The sequence below is a fragment of the Apis laboriosa genome, unplaced genomic scaffold (genome assembly GCF_014066325.1).
Source record: "Apis laboriosa isolate Shangri-la unplaced genomic scaffold, ASM1406632v1 scaffold4_cov146, whole genome shotgun sequence".
Taxonomy (NCBI): Eukaryota; Metazoa; Arthropoda; class Insecta; order Hymenoptera; family Apidae; genus Apis; species Apis laboriosa.
Window position 1 is genome coordinate 2,104,072 of NW_025223501.1, and position 21,840 is coordinate 2,125,911.

At 30.0% G+C, this 21,840-nt stretch overlaps 2 protein-coding genes across 5 annotated transcripts; both read left to right on the forward strand.

The window, feature by feature from the left end:
* Positions 1-1,326: 1,326 nt before the first annotated feature.
* LOC122717031 (aminoacylase-1-like) lies at positions 1,327-4,437 on the forward strand. Its single transcript, XM_043940701.1, has 5 exons — positions 1,327-1,496; positions 2,480-2,649; positions 2,992-3,495; positions 3,857-4,147; positions 4,218-4,437. Exons 1-5 carry the CDS (start codon positions 1,400-1,402, stop codon positions 4,359-4,361), a joined length of 1,206 nt encoding a protein of 401 aa, XP_043796636.1. The 5' UTR covers positions 1,327-1,399; the 3' UTR covers positions 4,362-4,437.
* Positions 4,438-4,559: 122 nt separating this feature from the next.
* Positions 4,560-21,609, forward strand: LOC122717030 (hybrid signal transduction histidine kinase D). Of its 4 annotated transcripts, none has more exons than XM_043940696.1 (6): positions 4,560-4,760; positions 5,391-6,105; positions 11,386-11,547; positions 18,837-19,140; positions 19,266-20,123; positions 20,798-21,609. In XM_043940696.1, the coding sequence occupies exons 4-6, from the start codon at positions 18,845-18,847 to the stop codon at positions 21,465-21,467; spliced, it is 1,824 nt and encodes a 607-aa protein (XP_043796631.1). In that variant the 5' UTR covers positions 4,560-4,760; positions 5,391-6,105; positions 11,386-11,547; positions 18,837-18,844; the 3' UTR covers positions 21,468-21,609. The 4 variants fall into 4 exon arrangements, with proteins under 4 accessions (XP_043796631.1, XP_043796633.1, XP_043796632.1 ...); XM_043940698.1 differs by lacking the exon at positions 11,386-11,547 and adding an exon at positions 14,023-14,189; XM_043940697.1 differs by lacking the exon at positions 11,386-11,547.
* Positions 21,610-21,840: the final 231 nt, after the last annotated feature.

Below are 21,840 nucleotides of genomic sequence, written 5' to 3' on the forward strand. Positions count from 1 at the left end.
CTTGAAACCTGAAAAAAAAAGATACTTGAAACTTGGAAAACTAAACGAGCGATATTTTTGGCATTTGGTATTCCTTTATACTTTAGCCGATATTTTGTAATAAACATGTATACTAGTGTAAGTTACTTGTGTTGATCAGGTAATGTATACGTGAGATAAATATGTGTATAGCTTACGTTCACTACCTGATTGACGATACTGTGAAACTTGTACATATTTTTGTAAGATAAATTTAAGTATGGACGTCTCCTTGAAATCTTTTCAAAAGAAAAAACAAACATTCTTTATGAACAGATAAAAGAGTAAATATAGAATGAAAATTAAAAAGGATAATAACAAAAAATGAAACAACAGTAATACGATTGCTTTTTGAAGTTACATACACATGCGTTCAGCTTTGTAATGTATTCTATTCGTTGTACAATAATTCTCTCTGGTTGCTCTATGGTATCTGTATAATGACATTCTAAAGCGATAAAAGGCGTTCTGTTATCATATAAAGAAAATATAAGTAAGACGTGAGTTAGAGAGGTGAGACGGCAAAACTTAGTAAAAAATTCGTTAGTACAATAGTTTCAATGTTGTAAATAAAACAGATCAATAGTGATTATTATTATTATTATTATAATTATCATTATTATTATTATTATTAATATTATTATTATAATATTGTATGTACATATATACATATATATATATAATTATATGTAGATGTATAATTATATATATATAAAAAAGAGTTCGTCTTTATAATAGTATCGAAATACATAATTTTTTTATTTGCAATTCACTGTTACATGTATGTGCCTAGTTATTAGCCACGTTGCATTATATTCTATATTGTATAATAATTTAATTCGTACTATCGATTAATGAATGTAACAAGTTCTTCGATATCAAACTCTATATGAATATAATATTATGGCGTAACGTGTAAAGAGCTCATATTTAGGCATACATGAAATTTAATAAATCGGAATACATTTTACGAATTAACAAGTCTTAAAATTCTTTTATTCTGTGTACCTTTTTCTTTTGTATTCATATATCTATATGATTCGAAAAAAATTATCTCCTAATTATTTCTTATTTATTTTACTCGTTATCTGATACCGGAGTCAACCTATTTTCATATACTACGGATATTATCATAAATTAATTGTCAGTTTTCTTATCACGGTCAAAAATTTTCCAGAACTTGTAATCTCTAATCTACTGTCTATTTTTTCAAAGAAATGCTCGCAAACCCGCTATCTGTGTTCGCGCGTTTCGATTGATCGATTCTCGTCTACGTCATCGCTAATAATCACCGCAATTGGTCGAGACAAGCACAAGCGGCAGGCGTCTGCTATGACAGTCGACTCAGCGGCGTCCGACGCGACGATCAGCAGACAGCGCAATGTCTTTGTCGTCCCAAGTTCAGTTGGACGCAACAGCTGTAGAAAATTTTTGTGAATACTTACGTATACCATCAGTTCAACCGAACGTTAATTATGGTAAGCAATTTGAGATATTAAATTTTTAGCATTTCTAATTCATTTGCCATGATAAACAATGCGAATAGTTTTTGAATTTCACATGTATATATATAATAATAATAATATATATATATATACATGTGATAGATATATATCTTTAAGGATACGATTATCGTATATAAAAATCATGCACACATATTGCATACTGGGACGAAATTGATCATTTCCTTCTTAAGCAAATCATACATTTTTCATGCAATACAAGACCCCTATTTTTACATATTAATCTTAATTAATTAATTCACAATGCTCACACATTTCTACATTTATGCATACAGACAATCTCTCACTTAACTCAACCAAGTTCGAAGCGTCGGAGACGCTACCCAGCCATTGCATGCCCCACCCTGTATGGAATATTATTTCTATTTTTATATTTTTTCATTGAGATGACAATATGCATTTTAATCTTCTACAAAATTATTTTTTCTACTTTGTTATACTTCGCGAAAAAATGGAAATTTAATGACTTGAATACGATCATTATTTAAGCATGATTCGTGATTGACCTAAATTGTACGTAATTAGTAATTTCTCTTAAACTTTATGTTGCCTTATTCGTTTTTTATATCTATTTGAACTAATTGAGTTTACCAATAAACAATTATTAAAAAATAATACTTTTGCTATAAATAATTTATTACATAATATATTAGTTACATTGTAATGATTGATAGTCTATATGAAATTTTGTAAATTTTTTTATAAAAAATGTTAATCATTGCAAAAAATAAAATTATTTTTTTTATGAAACATTAAAACATCAGAAAACAGTTTTGGGAATTTCAAAAATAATGAAATAACTTATATTTGGACTAAAAAAATATAGAGATCTATATATTATTAAAAAAAGAATGATAAAATTATATAATTAATGTATATATAATGATTATATAATTAATATATATTATCTATATTAATTTAAGATTTTTATTTTACAGATGATTGTGTCGCTTTTCTTGAGAAACAGGCAAAGTCTCTTGATTTACCTATCAAAATATACTATGTTGACCCAAAAAAACCAATTGTGGTTCTCACATGGATAGGCATAGATCCGTCAAAACCAGCTATTTTATTAAATAGTCATATGGACGTTGTACCTGTTTTTGAAGTATATATTAGAATTATTCATATTTATTAGTTAATTCCTTAGACATGACAAATTTCAAATAGAAAAATTACAAAATTGATATTAATATAGTATCCTATAAATTGTTTTTTTAATTATTTTAAATCTCTTTAATATAATTCTAAATGATATAAAAAAATGTTTTGAAAAATAAAAGTATTAAAAAATTTTTTGAAAAGAAAGTAAAATGATTTTCATTTATAAATGAAGCAATATAAGTTAACATAGCACAGATGTCAAATCTGATGTCAAATCTGAGGAATTAAATTAAGGAAAAAATTAATAAATCTATAATATATATAATTAATAAAGAAAAATTTTTAGGATAAATGGACTTATCCTCCTTTTGATGCTCATATAGATGAAAAAGGAAACATATATGCACGTGGTAGTCAGGACATGAAATGTGTTGGAATTCAATATTTGGAAGCAATTCGCCGTATGAAACTTACTGGACAACGTTTTAAAAGAACAATTCATATTTCTTTTGTACCAGATGAAGAAATAGGAGGAGTTCTTGGCATGGAAGATTTTGTACACACAAAAGACTTTCAAGCTTTAAATATTGGTTTTGCATTAGATGAAGGTGTAGCTTCACCTGAAGAAAGTTTTTTTATGTTTTATGGAGAGAGATCAATTTGGCATGTTGTAATAGAATGTTCAGGCAATCCAGGTCATGGATCTCTTCTATTGGATAATACAGCTGGAGAAAAGATAAGAGTCATAATTGATCGTTTTATGGATTTTAGAGCTAAGGAGAAAGCAAAATTGGAAGATCCAAAAATACAGCTTGGTGATATTACAACTATAAATTTAACATTATTGAAGGTATGTAAACTTTTGAAATTTATTCATTTAATTCATGATTATTATATATTATATTATTTTAAACATTTTAATTAAATTATTATATTGAAAAAATATAATTAATTTTATTTAAAAAATTACATGACTGTTCATGTTAGGAAAATAATATACACAGTAAGTATTTTAATAATAATTAAATATAGTTAGTAGTATCATAATTATTATTTTATATATTATTATTGTAAATTGTAAAAATAATTTATACCACTTATATTATATATTATATTATATATTAATAAATCTATAATATATAGTATATTTTTTGTATATATATATATATAGTATTATATTAACTATATATACAAAAAATAATTTATTTCAGGGTGGCGTACAACCAAATGTTATACCTCCTTGCTTGACAGCAATTTTCGATTGTCGACTTGATCCTTCTATTGATCATTATGAGTTTGAAGCTATGATTAAAAAATGGTGTGAAGAAGCTGGTTCTGATGTTACATATTCATTTGAACAAAAAAATCCTAAAGTTGAAAATACAAAACTTGATGATTCTAATCTTTTTTGGATTGCTTTTAAAAAAGCTTGTGATGACCTTGCAATACAGTTACAAATAGGAATTTTTCCAGGTGGAACTGATAGTCGATATATAAGACAGGTAATGATTTTCTATTTTTATAAATTATTTTTAAATACATTTTTTTTTTAAGAATTGTTTTCTATTCCAGGTTGGAATTCCTGCTATTGGTTTTTCACCCATGAATAAAACTAAAATGCTCCTTCACGATCATGATGAATATTTGAATAAAGACATTTTCTTGAAAGGTATTGAAATATATATGAAAATTATAGCAGCAGTAGCAAATGTCTAAGTCAACATATTAAGTTTAAAAAATATTTATAATATATAAAAATATGGTGAAGTAAATAAACAACCTAGTGCAATAATGCATAAAGTTTAAAAATGTTACATAAATTTTAAAATTTATAATTGTTATAAAAATATAATTTATATATATGTTATACATATTTATATAAATATATCAAATTACTAAATAATAACTATAAAAGAAAAATGTTCGATATATAAGTGAAAAATTAATATAATCATATGATGATTCAATGGAATTCATTATTTCAACACACTGTCAGTTTTGGTAGTTAGAAAATAATTGAAAACAAGTTTTTAAGAGAATATCAATGCGAATGATATGTTCCAACAATATGGAAAAGAAAATCTCATCAAGAGGAACAGAACTGATTTGAATCAGGTATTAAAAAGTGTATTTATGGATTTTTCTAATGAGTTTGGTATAACTTAATATTTATTATGAAATCTTTTTATAAATCAAGTACAAAATAGTACAAGAAATATAGTACACAAAATATTTTTTCTTCGTAATTGTATATAATATTTTATAATTGATGATTTCTGTAAAGGCGTTAAATTTTTTTTACATAAAGTTTACTTTAAAAATTTTTATTACATATGTAACAATAATATATATATTTTAATAAAATGATAAATGATTATTTAAACTATAATATATATATAGTTATATATATTTATATATAGTTTAAATAATCATTTATCATTTTATATTAATATATTTATCCATTTTAAAATTTATAGCAAAAATCGTTATATTAATAATATATTTTTATGTATAATAGAGTAAATATATTGAAAAAGTCGTCTATTAATTTTAATAATATCGAAAATTTTATTTTAATTGAAATTTTATAAAAATATAATCATGCTAATATATTCTATTATTATTTAATTTAAGACAGTAAAATCCATTTTACGGGATAACAATTGTATTAAATTCTTTTTTCATGTTAAAGTCTATATATATATATATATATTCATGCTATTATTACTATTTTTCATTTTTAAGATAACTACCGCCCTCCCCTCTCTATTAGAATGATGGGCTCGTCCGATGTTTTCATCTCCCATCATAAAAAATTTTCGTGCAATCAGTATATGTTGTAAAATATTTTGTTTTCAAAGAATAACAAAAAATAGAAATTTTTTTTTAAGTTATATATGAAATTAAAATATATTGAAATAAACATAGTAACAGTAACTGATTTTTCATATATTGTTTGGATTCGGCCATTTTGAAGTGAGGAAGGTAAGGGAGAAGATGTGCAATTGTTGTCATTCATATATATATACTGCAGTGTCTATCGTTGCCATTGATAATTTAATGAATAACTATTTCCAAAAAATAGTTATTTTTAACAGAAATAATAATTCTATATAAAAATAAGAAAGAAAATTTCCTTGTACATATTTCTTGGTCGGCCATGTGTATAAGTACATCGTTTAAAATGTCTTCACAACCCATACTGAACAGCCAATAAGGAGAGGGCGGTAAAACCACGTGACCGTTGCTGGCCAATCGTCAGGACGAAATTTGAAATCGTGCGTGGTCTTTGTTCACTATCCTCCCGTCAACGTTACTTCAGTTCCGTAAAGGGGGCCTTGTGTCGGTGTCCGTTTATACATGGTCGCTGCCAAAAATCGCATAATTCTCTTGTAAATATATGTGTGAAAGTGGTGCTTGGCCGCGAGGACGACGTGATTTAAGGATTGTCAAACATACGGTAGGTCTTGTTATGTTTTATCATATGCCGTTCATACAAGTCTTGTCGAAAAATCATGAAAAAATATTTTGTGTTCTTTGCCGGCCCGCCGAGCCATCATAGCTTTCGAGTGTCAAGGTACAAGGGGGCAGTCATGACGCTTTCAACGCCAATTTTTTTTCTTCTACTTTTCATTGTATGGAGTTTATTATGCTTTATGATATATCTATATTTACATTCGTGTTTAATTATGATGATTAATAGTGTCCGCTTAATTTGCCAATAATTCGATGATTCGAGAATTTTTTTACTTCTGTAACCGGTATTTTTAGGCCATTTAGATACGATAAATTCATGATCGGTCACAAGATTCATACATTTGCCGCGCTCCGTCGATTTCGTAGCGTAGGCGGCCGTGATCATATCACCATGGCAATTATTTATTAAGCGTACAATGCTCCATAAAAATAAACAATCACTTGGCTTGTGTGTCAAATCGAACTCAATGAGTGATTCATCATAGACTTAATGGATCTCTATATAACTTTCGGCGGGAAGAGAGTGTATTACCGGGAAACCTTACTGATATAATATGAATTTCCGGTGATGAAAGCTATTGTTTTGCCGCGCAATATACTGTACGCAATGTCATGTTTGCACTTATACTACGTATCATTTTGATTTACTGTTGTATTCATAAATGATATAAAGAAATAATTGTGCACAAAAATGATTTTCTAATTTAATAAATCATTTTTATTAAAAAAAATTAATTCAATTACTATTTAAGCAATTTATGATTTCTATATTCATTTCGAATGAAATCTAAATAAATTATTATTGATTTTCAATTGCATATCAAATCAGATTAACATACTGTTTATTGTTTTTATCATTATTTATTTATTATATAATATCGTTTTATGTATGAATTTCTGAAAAAATATTACCAAAAATAATTAAACATTAATAAAATAAATTTAATGATAAACAGTTGTTGGCTTTTTATTAATTAAAATTTACTAATTAAAATAAAATAAATTGTTTTTCATAAATGTAACAAGCAATGTACGCTTAAAATAATTAACGAAGCTAACCCAAAGTTTCCCTCGTCTTGACTGCAAGGTAATCAATAACATGGATAGCAATTAAAAATGGTCATTTTCAGTGGAAATTAAGATCTATAAGAAATAAGCTATTTTTCAGCTAATTTTCAGATAAAGCAAAGATATTTATGATATTATTATAAAAATATATTATTGTTGTATAAATTATTGTTTCTATAAATATGCATAATGATATATTTATTCATAATAGAATTATATAGTTTTTCATTGAATCGTCGTCAGAAAAAGAGATTTTTTTGAAAATATTGCAAATAACGAGTAGTAAGGAAGGTCCCTCGAGCACTTTCAAGCCTCACCGCCACGAAAGCTATTGACCGTGGGAACCTTCTGGGAACCCTACCCCTCGCCATATGCCCACCGCAGGAAATATCCTACAGGCTCAACCGAAATTTACTTCGCCATGTTTCATATTCACAAATGATTATTTGTCATTAAGAAATATTTCTTATATTATCAATGCTTTTTGTTTATTTAGTATTTTTGTTATGTTTTCATAAAAAAAATTATTTCTTAATGTTAATTGATAAATTCTTATTAATATTTTTTTCTCTGTTTTTTTTTATTCCTTTTTTTAATTTTAAACTTTAAAAAAATATTAATTTTTAAAGTTTTAATTATTTTATTTTCCAAATATTTTCTAGTGAAATAAATATTTTTACATATTTTAAATGAGATGTGAAAAATAGGAATTGATAAATACGAATTTTTGTTTATAAATTATTAAAAATATTGTAATTATATATTTCAATATTTTTTTTATTTCGTTTTTTTCTGTTTACTCGTTTGAGATGAACATTTGATTCGATTGTTTAGAAATGAAATGAGTCTTTTTCAAACACGTTAAAAAGTCATATTAAAAAATGTGAAAAGATAACTATAAAAATAGTTCGTGAACTATGCTTTTATGTGATGTTTATGATCTTGATCCTTTGTTATTATCATGTGAAACATTTGTAATACAATTTTTTAGAACGATGATAACGTGACGGATTTTACGCTTATGTTTACATTGTTTTTTTTTTTTTTTTAAGCGATGTTAATATATTAAATTTTACATTTACGTTTATATTACCTTTGGTAAATATTATGAAAAAACGGTCAAATATTATCAATGTGAGATATTTGCTCATTCGAATATTTTGATTTTCAGCGTCCTTATATCTCTTCTAATCATTATTTAATCGAAATCAAGGATCGATCTTGCGTTTCGGTAACTATTGGTATTATGACACACAACAACTTGGTCGCGAATGTATAGAGAAATTCGTATAGAGAAATTCGTTTTGTCGAATGCAGATTGCGTGCCATTCGACGTAACATGCAAAATTTTTCAGAAAACTAAATCGGTTCTCTTCGGTGAAAGTAAAATAGAAAGTAATTCGATTAAATTAAGTTTATATCGAAGCTTAAAGTTTATATCGAAAATCGATTTGTCACATCATTTGTATAATTAGTATTACTATTTTCCATTACTATTTTTTATTCTATTTAATGTTCTTTAATATTCAATGTTTTTTTTTTAACCATCTGTAAGATTAAGAAAAGATTAACCGTAATCATAATTGCAACAATAAATCTAAGAATGATATTTTTTCGCGCCAATTTGCCATTGGTACACGTCCACGTGTACATGACGTTCCCGCGTTCGATCTGTTTTTCTGTCGATGTGCAAAACGATATGACGTACATACTACGAAATTGGATTTCCAACCGCGCAGACGTCTATTTCTAACCAATATTCGAACTATTAATAAATCTCTTCATAATATTATAACGTAGAATAAGTGAAAAATTATATTATAATTTACTTTATCAATCTCTCGTAGGAAATTCGGTCAATAATTAAAATCAAATGGACAATTGACAGAAGTAAAAAATGTATCTGAAAGAAAGACTGGCTTGATGCATTTTCAAACTGTCTTGCAGCAGGCAAGAACCGAGCCATACCACCACTACTACCAACTTCATCGTTCATTTGTAAGCGTGCACACGCACACGGTGGTAGGGGTAGGGGGGTGCAGACATGCTCGTAGCTCTCTCGCAAACACTGGTCGACTGGCGGCAGGGATATCAGATCGATACTCGGCGAAAAGCGCGGGTAGGAGAGGAGAGCACACAGCTATACGTATCTCTACGGTTGGTCCATCGCAAGATCCAGACTATAGGCTCTCTCTCTATGCACTCGGATACGCCCCTCCATTTTAATACCAACCAAATTCACTCTGTAATTAATCTTGATATTATTTAGAATTGTCGACAAACATTCGTGAAAAACACCCAATGTTTATTTATTTTCTCTTTAATTTTTATTTTAATTTAAGTAATAGTAATTTTTAATAAATAGAGAAATGTAGTTTTTAATAAATAGAGAAAAAATTTCGATTGGTTAGAGAAAATAAAAAAAAAGCAATTAAATTTTTTTAATTGTTGACTCAATATTTATATTATTACCGATTCTTATGGAAGATAAATTGTTATAATTATATAATAAAATATATGCAAATATATACAATGCAAAAAGTTAAAAAAAAAAGTGGAATAATTTAAATATCTTGAACATAAGTATTAATATTAACCAAACGATGATTTAGTTGTTTAGAAGATGATATCTTTTTTGCAGATAGATAAGGAAAGCGAAGATTATGTTGCGCAGAAGGAAGCAGTTCATCTTCTCGTCTCGGTGTAAAGTTTTTCGCGTTACTCTCTTTTTACTAGTCTGATTGACCTCGTTGGTTAGTCTCTAGAGCCAAGAGGAAAAAGAAGCCAGCTGTGCTCTCGTTTCTTCTAACTTTATAGCGCGAAAATTGTATCAGGAAACACGTGGTCAGATCGGTATACATCTTCGATATATCTTCGTTCTTTAAAACACTTTCATGTTGTTTCACTCGATATCAAGCATGCATTTGCGTGTATTTATTTCACAGCCTTGAAAATGATGTCACCGGAAACCAATGTTCTTCGTTGCCTCGTGCTATTTGTAATAGTTTATTCATATAATTTGTTTAACGTATATCAAACATTTTCGTATGAACATTACGTATGAATTATTTTGTAATTTCTTTTCACATTTTTCTCTTTTTATATATAATCTTTTTATAATAAAATATTTTTATATAATAATCTTTAAACTATATGCTATGAATATTCACATTTATTATTTTTCAGTAAGTTTCATTTAATGATTCATATTTAAATCCACATATTTATAATTTTCATAATATTGAATTCGAATTAAATGAATCTCTGAGTAATAAGAAAATTGTCTATGATAATTTTCACAGAATTCCAAATACTGTTGTTCATTTCTTCAAGTAATATTATTCTCGTCACGTTGTTCGTCGACAATCACGAAACGAAATCCCATTGCTCGAGGAAATAGAAAAATTTCAACGGTAATTTCGGAGGTCAAAAATTTCGATACCTAACTTAGAGGTGTTTTTATAAGCACCTGGTAAGCTAGACCCAAACGATCTCTCATTATATTTTTTTCACTATGTATCCTTTCATTATAAAATATGTCAAATCGAGCCAAAAATGTATATATATTTCAACTATGTATGACCAAAAACATTATTGAAACTATGCATAATACTTGTTCACGCATTAGTAGCAGTGTTCCCAGTTTATATAGCCTTGTTTAAATTTTTTATATCTTATATAACGAATAGAGAGCTCGAAGAAAAGAGCATCACTTTCTCAAACGTTTTATTAAGCGTCTTAGTAATCGACTAATTTGAAGATCATTAGAAAGAAATACTTATGGATTATTTAATTGATGACCTTTAGTCGATACCTTATTTTTTAAAATTATCTAAAGATCATCAGTATAAGCATACGAATTAAAAAACTTTTCCTTGAAAAGATTCTCGTGTTGATTGATGGAAAGATCATAAAAAAAAAAAAAGGCGAAATTACTTGGTTGAAACAATGCGATTCGTTGATGAATCCTTTCCCCATTCCAACGTCGATATTTGCTTATTGGTCAAAGAATATTATTAACTTGCCAGCCATTCCATATTATTTTGATGTCGCAATAAAATCTCTCATACAAATGTTGCTCCATAAACATTTCGAAGCTTCGGATAGTAATAGCTGAGCTCGAAGCATTTTTAAATCATTTTTCTATCCTTTTAAACACATGTTTCGAAACTTATTCGAATAATAATTCCATCAGGGTCATCGTTGCACAGACGCATATGAGAAGGGGAGAGAAATTGCGTGACCTATTTGCATACAACGGCGGAGAGGAGAGAAAAAAATGTAACGTCGTCGAGACTCGGGGAGTCCAGGTCATGAACATTATCGGCGGAAGTGTGGCCCGTTGAGGAAGTAGCCGGTAAGCACCGCGGCCATGGGAAAAGATCCGACCCGTGAGATGTCTTGCGTTTTCACGGCCGTGAAACTGACGTTCGACGTGTACAAGCTTTACACACTTGTACATTCCTTGCAATACAACGTTAAAAGGTCGAGGTTTCGTTTTTTGTCGAATATTTTCAAGTATCAATGTTCCTCATTTACGCTGTTTTCTATTAGAAAAAAAAAAAAAATTCTTTTTCACGCTTACTGTACACATAATATCAAATTTCTTTCCCTCAAAGTGATTTTAAGTTCATCGATAAGAAGATTACAGATCGCATTACGGGTGATGTAGAGGAAAAAATTAATAAAGAATAATAGAGAGAAAGGATGGGGTATCGAAGCATGAGAAAGCCCGAGGAATTGAACCAGTGCTAAAAATTCGTAGCTACCTGCCAGGAAAGACTTCCGCCGTCCGACACGCTTCGACTCTTTTCTTACCTGTCTGTAATGGTAGTTTCGAGAACAAAGGGATAGCCAGCCTTTACACCTGTACCTCTGCAAATACCACAAAAATCAGCTCGCGAATTTTTTAATCCTTTTTGCCGAATTGTATTTCTTCGTCCAGAGAAAATACATTTGCTTTCGAGAACACGCTGATTTAGAATTCTTATTAATCTTTTTTAACGTTCAAAGATCGTAATTTTTCTCAGTATTCGGTTTGAAAAATTGTTTGGGAAAGGCGCGTGTTCCAAAATTTCATATCAATAATTCAAGAAGACTTTGAGACTTTCTTCGTTTCACCAACATTCTGGTATATTCTTTCTTCTCGATCTTTACTACTTTTTTTTGTAATTTATACATATATATATATATATATATATATATATATATATATATATATTATATATATTTTATATATATATTTTTTTATGATAAATTAATAGTTTTTCTTTGATCATTTTCATCATTGAGAACAAAGTTTAAAGATTGGCAAAGATTAGGATGAATGGAAAAGTTGAAGGTCGAATTTTCGCTAACAGCAAGGGGAGAAAGCTCGATGAGAAGGGCGCGAGAGCGTGCAAGAAAATACAGCTGCAGAGTTCGACGACACGTAATGAAATTGACTGTTCTCGGCAGCTGGCTGCCGTTGTGAAGTAATATCAGGCAAGAATAAAAACATGCCGAACTGTATTTGGCATTATAAATTTATAGATGATGTTAATACACGTCTTTTCGTTCGAACAAACTTATTGACAGAGAGAGAAACGATATCTTTGAACATGAAATATTCTACTATTAGTAGAATAGACAAAATACGAATTGAAGTATAATAATAAAAGATACGATTAATAAAATTTGTGATACATATAAAATAATGAAAGAATATTGAAAAAGGAATGGACGAAGAAGATTAGAATCGAATAGTAAAATGATTTGTGCACTATAGATTATTTGATATTTGATTTTATACGCGAATCGTTGCATTGTAAAGCCGTATATTTCATAAATTAATAATCACGCTATCCTCGCATTGATCATAAAACTTGCCCGCAAATATATATAATCGATCGAAAAACATACAGTTTGTCTTAGTTTAAATTTATTTATAATTTGATGTTACGTAAAATGCAAAAAATTTGTAAAAAAATTATTAATTGAAATTTTGGAAATTCTGTGTGTGTAATATAATTAATATATTATATTATATATATTATCGGTTTGTCACATGAGACTGAAAACTCGTACATCGTTGTTATCGAACTGGTCGACAAAAGTTCATTTATTAGACGAACACGATTCACATTCGACTCACTTCATAAGCCCTCTTCTGCACGATTCAAACCGGTTCTCGAGAAGCGATCACAAAGAATCCCGCCGTTTTACGTGCACGCAAGCCTACACCGTCAATTGGCCGACTTTGCCTCCTCTCGATATTTATAAAAATTATTTTCCACTTTAATCCATTTTATTCGCGTTCGAAAAATTCGAAAAATATTTCGTTAAAGAGAATATCGTTGAATATTAAAAATCATTTTTCTCTGGTACGATGCTCGAATATTATTAGAAAAATTTTCTCGCGTTATTTAAAATATTTTTTAATATTTAATGCAATTTATTTGTTACATTTTATCGTGATAAAACGTTTCGCGGAATATTTATAATATTCTTATGATTAAGCCGCGTAGCTATGGCCGCTTTCTGCGATAAGAAATATGTATCTCGTCGACGGCACGTTTACATCTTAAGGTCAATATTTGCTCAACCAGTTTCTTATATCACTAACAGGAAACTGTTTTTGGAGAAATCCTTTTCGGAAAGATATCTTTCTCTCTTCTCCACCTGTATGGTTAGACATTGACTTCTTTTTACCGATACTGGTTTCAGTTCCAAAAGAAGTTCATCAAACTCGTTCTCGAATTCAAACAATACACTATACACCTTTTTTTTTCTTCTATCTATTCTATAACTTATTTATGAGAGCCCGGTTTCTTATATTGGTGTTTTTTTGCAGATTACAGAGGAGTCGAATCAAGTATAAAACTAGGCTGACAACAAGCTTCGTAATTCATGAGTTTTCCAGAGGGAGAAATACCAGATCTTCCCCTCGGATCATCTTCCTGCTGCCCCCACTCCCTTCGGTTTATCAATTGCATCGTCTTGCCACAGACATTTCGTCAGGTGTGTTCCAAGCAACACACAGCTGCGCCTGTATACACGCACACACAGTTACGAAAGCCTGGTGAAAGGGAAATCTCGTCGATTGTTGTAACGCGGAGGAGTTATCGTGCTCGAGTTGAGTTTTATAGCGTTGTTACGTCGTTCCAACGTCGCTGCCGCTCTTTTAACCCTTTAACCACCAACGCTGCACATTTACACCCTATCTACGGGACTATTATCTTCCTTCTAAACGTGCAAATATATGCACCCTAGTACTTTAATTAATGAAGATTACCCGATGTACATGGAAAATTTTGTTTTCTTCTTTTTCCAACATTTGTAGTTTAATAGTTGCTTTGATTCCAGATTAATTTATTGCGATTAAAGAAAGATGGATTTTCTTAAGAGAAAACCTTGTTGATCTTGACTATTGGAAAATGGATACTTAGAAACATTTATTTTATTGCCAAGTAGACGATGCGTAATAGTCCTCATTACCTTTGCGGAAGGTTGGATCATAATCATTTTTAGAAAGTTTCCTCTTTCAAGTTACGTCCATGTTCATTTACGAAAGGATTGCAGGAAACGTTCAAAACGTTCGAAACTTATAAAACTCGATTAATTTTAAAAAAAGTTAGAAGATCTTGTAAATCGACTGAGATAGGTTAACTCTTCAAAGAAAAATCTTGTGGATCGTTTGGCTAGAAAGAAATAGAGGTAGCTATATAGAGGGAGCCCTTTATGACCTGCGAAGGATTTCAGGTTGAATAGCTCCAGGGTCTTAGGATCGTCTATCGCTGGAGGACCCTTCTCGGAACTTGAGCTTTAAGAGGCAACGAGGGAGAAAGATTATCCTGTTGCACGAACAAGATACAATTTTCGAGGACCCTTCTTTTACCGCAAATGGCCACGCATAAAATTATAATACACTATTCTGCAGATTTAGTCTTAATCAATGTGCCATTGCTAAGGATTTTTTACATTTTTTTTTTTTGAAATTCCATTTTAGACATTCAAAAATAATTGTAAAATTCCTCGTTCTTAATTTTATCTTCTAATTTTTTATCTTCTTTATCAGTATAATAGTAAATGTATTATATGTCTAAAAGAATATATAGATTGTAAATTCAATCTAGCGAAAAGTTAAAAATGTTTCGAATGCAGAATGTCGGTAACATAAAAAATGTTATCGTGGCATCATTTGTTCCGCTATATATAATATGATAATTTATGCCCACGTTATCTGCACACACTAGTATATTTATTTCTTAAAACATACGCTGATTAATCGTCGAATTCTTTCTGTTGTTCAACTGTTAGTGGAACGATTATTTGATACTTGATGTTATTATTACGCAAGCAAGCATTTTTTTTTCAAGATTGTATTTCCACTTATATCTTTCTTTTTACCAGAGGCATCGGAAGAGCGGCCAAGATTATATTTATTAACGATTAAGACTCGAGATATTTACCATTAATTTAACCCATGCTCCATCTCTAATCAAATTTGTTTTTAGTTGTTTTTCCTTCTGTGAAACGTCATCGATTATTTAATGATAAAATAATTTTAAAGATGAGAATTGAGATGAGATATTTGAGAGAAATCGATTTTTTTACCCTTATGACCTCGACGCATAATAATCTTGGGTCCTTGACCGTTTTAATCTCGTCGGTTTTGAAGTCTGTTATGTTACCTAAAATGTTCGATGCACTCGACATGTGGCGCCCATCGCGTCTGATTGCGTCAAACGTGTCTGCCTCGTTTTTCTTTCTGTCTCTTTCATGATTTCTCCTCTTTTCCCCCCTCCTCTTCTCAGGAATTTCCATTCAGAAATTAATTTATCTTTGACGCGTTAAAAAAGGCAACGATTTGAACATTATCATGTATAATGCGTATCTCCTCAATAAGATATCTTGTATAATTAAGTAAAATTAACATTTTTCATTTGCATATACAAAAGAATTCATTTTGTAACTGTATTTTTACGCTAATTTGCAAGAAGAGTTTTGAATGGACGTTTCAATCTCAAAGAGATATAAACGCTGTAATAAATCTGTTCGGTCAGAATTTTAACTAAAATTTTTTCCTCGAAATAACTCTCATTCAGAGAGATTAACTTATCGTTTTATAAATGCTGCCGTTTGTTGCTCTCGACAGGTCGATGACCTATGTCTGACGTTGCTCATCTTCTTTTCCCATTTCCCAGCTCCATTTTCTCATCGACCAACTAGTCTAGCTTCAGAATCGCGAGATATGTGGAAATTTTGTTAGCAGAACATTTCAGCATAATATAGTGCTTCGCGGCTGAAATTCTTTCACCGCAAAATTTCTTTAACGTTTTTCCTTCGGATTGATCTTTTTCTTTAAGTATTTTTTCATATTTATTTATTTTCACTTGACATAATATATATTGGAAATGCTTCAAATACGCAATATAAATTAATCCGATTCTTCAACAAGAAAATAATAATAAAAATGATGATAAAAATAACAATTCGTTTTTAGTTCAAGGAATTTCTCAAATATATTGTATACACAATTATATTTTAGATTTTATGAAATTCCAAACATTTCAATGTAAACGTTCATAATACGTTTATAAATGGATCGCAGTATTTACATCAACTTCCCATGCATCCGACTTCTTCACTTATGAGAAAGTAACATTCTATTTGTAATTTTTTCTTTCTGGATGAATATTTCGATTTTTGTATATTTATTCCAAAACGCGCGCAGAAATTATTAATAGGAATGTGGGTGTTGGTTTAGAAGCTTCTTTAACCCGCGAGCCGCTGCGTATATAAGTATATCGAGCAAAGTTCCATTACACTTCCACGTCTAAGAATATCGTTCAGTCACGTAGACTTGAATGTCTCGTGCGCGTAAAGGCCACTCTACGATGGGAGTTACATCGAGCAGGGTCAGTTCTCTGTTTGTTTTTCTTTTCATTTCTTTTCTTTTCATCACGGCCGATAATTCAACCGTCCAGTTCTTTCACTTTGTACAGAAAGCATTTTTGAAACGATTCATTTCGATTCAATTTTCGATTCGAACAAAGACAATTTCTACGTAATTTCTACGTTCAAATTTAATATTAATTTAATTTTTCCTGATTTAAAAGATCCTTCAATTTCGCGGTACGATAACGATTTCATTACTTCACTCAAGAAACTGTACAATTCGTTAATATCGCTGATGATAATTTACTTTAGCAATAGTTACTTTAGCAATAGTTTGAAGAATTTTCTATTTTACATATGAACTCGAGTTAAATACTTAGTTTGTTCGTTAGGCCACGTTCGAGCTTTGTTTCTTGCGCTCGTCGAGGCAACAGAGATTGAAAAGAAACGTGCAATAGAAGAGGATGAAAGTTCTCGGTAAAGAAATATTAAATACACGGGAAGAAAAAAAGAAAATAAAGATATTGATAATAATACAAAATTGTATAAACATTAATAATATATATATATATTTTATTATTTAATATAATTTAATTTATGTAATATAATTTATTTATGATTTAATATATGTATTTTATATATATATATTATACAGAAATCATAGTTTCATTAGAAAAATCAATTTAAAATTAAAGATGATATAACAAAAGTAAAAAAAAAAAAAAAAAAAAAAAAAATGAATGAGAATAGATAATAATTGATCAGAGAAAGATTAGGTTTCTAATAAATAAAAAAACACGATGATGAAATAAAGACGAGAACTGTGAACGAAGGATCGAATACTACAACGAACCGGGTTCCTTCGAGTCTTGAACTAGATAGAGATAGAACGAGTTAATTGAGGAGGATAGAGAATTGAGAGAAAATGAGAAAGAATGAACGAGAGGAAGAGAGAGAGAGAGAGAGAGAGAGAACTCGACGGTGCGGAACGAAGCTAACAAAGAGGGGTTGATTGTGAGTGGAATAGTTAAATGAGCAAGAGTGGGGCTAGATGAAGAGAGCAGTGGGCACAGGGGACATATACTACGAGTCCACGCGTTCTATAGTAAATCGACTATAGTACTATGAGTCAGTCACACCCACAAGCCGGTTGTGGGTTCAAGATCCTCGTTGCACGCTCGTACACACTGTGTACACCATAGCACACAAACGCGCGCACGCGAGGTCACGCGGGTACGGACACGGTCGAGAATCTATTGGCCTTGCTACAAGAGATCGTGAGGATGATCCTTAGATCTGATAAAATCATCGAAATTTATTTATTCGCTTCTTTTATGAAAATATTATCGACGGTATGTTAGACACATACAAAAGTGAAGATGAATGTACCTCTTGATTTGTATTATTGATGAGCAACAATAGTAAAGTTGCTTCATTGATAGTATCGAAGAGTAAATGTCGATGAACTTTTCATTTGTGTGAAAATATAATATGTGTTTCTATGGAGAGAAATATAATTTTATTATTATTATTTTTTTTAATATTAACGATAAGATGGACATTCGTCAAAATCAAAATGAAATCGATATTTTTGACGTAAGGCAATTTTTATGATCAGTAAACGATTAACTCTCTTTTTCTCTTCTCAAACGAAATGGAAGAAATATAAAATTGCAAATGATATTTAATCATAGTCTATTTTTAAAAATATTATCAATATATTATTAATAGAACAATTATAAAAATTAGTATTTTTTTATATTTTAGTCAGGTGAATGTTGGATACGGAGAGCAGACACGGTACTGAGCTGGTTCAGGGACCGACGCGGGACCCTTGGCTCACGATGGATTACTATCTCGGTACAGATAGTTTATCGTTGCAAGAGATGCTCGATGTCGATATCAAATGCGAAATCGAGGGTGTTATCGGCGGGCATACGGAGTTGGGCTTTAATTTCACCGACATGTCCGCTCTAGAAATGGACGATGATCCCATTGGATGTCAAAATGATCTTAGTGGATGGTTTGGATCCACCAGTTTACTTAATGGAAACAGCAATAGCTCGAACAGGTGTTTAATTTTATATTATACAACTTAAAATATAATATAAGTAATATGTATATAAGTAGTATGTATCTTTCAAAAAAAAAAGAAAGAAAAACAATTTTTTTAAAAGCTGGACTTTTTAATTTCAGTAATTTCAATCTTGACCTTAGTGGAAGCGATGCAGCCTCCATTATGGTAAATCCTAACTCGGTGATGCCGCACATGGCACTTCGAAGTCCTACTCCAAATAATAACAGACGACACTTTTCATTTTCACCGAAAAAAGACATAAAAGAGAAAATTGATGTCGAAGAAGAGATAGAGAATGAAGGTAGCAATTATACAGAAAACGAGAACGAAAATGAGAACGAAAATGAGAATGAAAATGAGAATGAAAATGAGAATGAAAATGAGAATGAGAATGAGAATGAAAATGAGAATGAGAATGAGAATGAGAATGAGAATGAGAACGAAAATGAGAATGAAATTGAAAATGAAAATGAAAACGAAAATGAAAATGAAAATGAAAATGAACAAGAAAACGAAATCGAAAATGATACTGAGACAGAACAATATGAAAACGATATCACAGAAACCGAAGAAGATTCCGAGGATGAGCAGGAAGTCTCGAAATCGGTGACACCGTCCAAATCGAAAACGATCTCAATATCAGCTACTAAAATGACATCCCCACAATACACGAAGGCACAGACCACCCCGAAAATAAACGGTATGTCTGGCATCAGGATTCAGAACTTCAAAGTATTACAGAGTTCCAACCAGATGCCTCAACATGTGCGAAAGCAGATCTATAATAACAATGTACACATCAATCCAGGATCTACTACTATCAGTACAGTGAAAAGAGAGAAAGAATTCGATCTATCAGACTATGATGACAAACCCTATCCTAAACCGGCTTACTCTTATTCTTGTCTGATTGCAATGGCGTTAAAAAATAGTCAGACAGGCTCTCTACCGGTTTCGGAAATTTACAATTTTATGTGGTAAGTTAAAATTGGAACATAATATTCAAAATTGAATATTTTTTTATAAAAAATGAAAACATTCGAAATTATAAATATAAATTACTTATATGTTAAAAGAAATAATATAAAATATAAATTTTACTCAATTAAATAAATTGATTTAGCGGAGAGAAATTTATAAAAAGAGAAGGAAACTGGTTTGATAAAATTCAAGCATTAACATTTTTTTTGTAAAATATAATAGAATAAATTTTTATGTAACAAACGATGTGTCGCCAGCCGCTTATTTTCGACCATTTGGCCGGAAGGATAAGGGCTGGTTGAAACCCCTCTGGTGCTTAACCCACGAGGGGAAAAAGAATTGTCCTCCCTTCTTTATTCCCAGGTTACACAAGGGGAAAGCTGCCATTTTGTATGGGGCCCCTGGAGCACCAGGTGCGTGCTAGGGTACAGTCCCCATAGAAAATGTAAATTTTGTTCCTTGTTTAGCAAGTTTTTATTCTTCCTTCTTCTAATTCGTGTATTATATTATTGCTATAATAATACTTTGATGTTAACAATTTTTATTTAAATATTTATTCCATTTCTAATATTAATAATAAAATATAATAATAAAATTAATTATAAATGTTTTAAAGAAATTACAAAATTACTTATATATTTATAATAATTTAGTCTATATTTTATTTCAGCGAACATTTTCCATATTTCAAGACTGCACCAAATGGTTGGAAAAATTCAGTTAGACACAATTTATCATTAAACAAGTGCTTTGAAAAAATCGAAAAGCCTGCTGGAAACGGAAATCAGAGAAAAGGATGCTTATGGGCTATTAATCCAGCAAAAGTAGCAAAGATGGATGAAGAAGTACAAAAATGGTCCAGAAAGGATCCTTTAGCTATTAAAAAAGCAATGATATATCCAGACCATTTGGAATTGCTTGAAAGAGGTGAAATGAAATATGCAGGCAGTGGTGATGTATCTGAAGAAACAGAAAGTTCAGGTGATGAAGCAGTTGAAGAAAACACAACATATGAAGAATCTATTCACGGTCACATAACTGCGAATTCAGTGACAGATAGTTATGATGAAAGCAGTCAGGATTGTGATATAGACATTCATGAGCATTTATATGATGAGATAGATATCGAGGACAATAAAGAAGCATTACACATGCATTTAAATATTTCAAAACAAGAACCATTTGAATACGAGCTTAATTCCGGTACGAAAAGACAAAAAACGTTAACCGGTGCAATACAAGGAAATTATGTGTATCAACCTGTGACTACTTCACGAAGAAAAACACCTCTTCTTGTACGAGCTGGTGCAGGAAACAGCTCATTTCTTAAAATTGATTAAGTTTAGATTTATCATCTAATTATAAATTACCAATTTTATACGTATCTATAGTTATAGATAAATCGACAAATATAACGCTTCAGAGAGAAAATATTTGATACACAAAAAATCCTCTATCTATTTAACTTATTTTATTTTTGTATAATTTTTCTTAAGATCATTAATAACCCTGATATTCTATTTTATATAAATGTTTTCATTTATTTATAAAATAAGTTTATAAATAAGTGAAAACAGATTTTCAATGGAATATTAGGGTTAAATAATTATAGGATAAAATGACTTTTGTATTATAATAATGATTATTAAGGGAATTGTCGAGAAGTCCTATGATCTAAAGAATTTATTTTATAAGTCACATCTTTTTCTATTT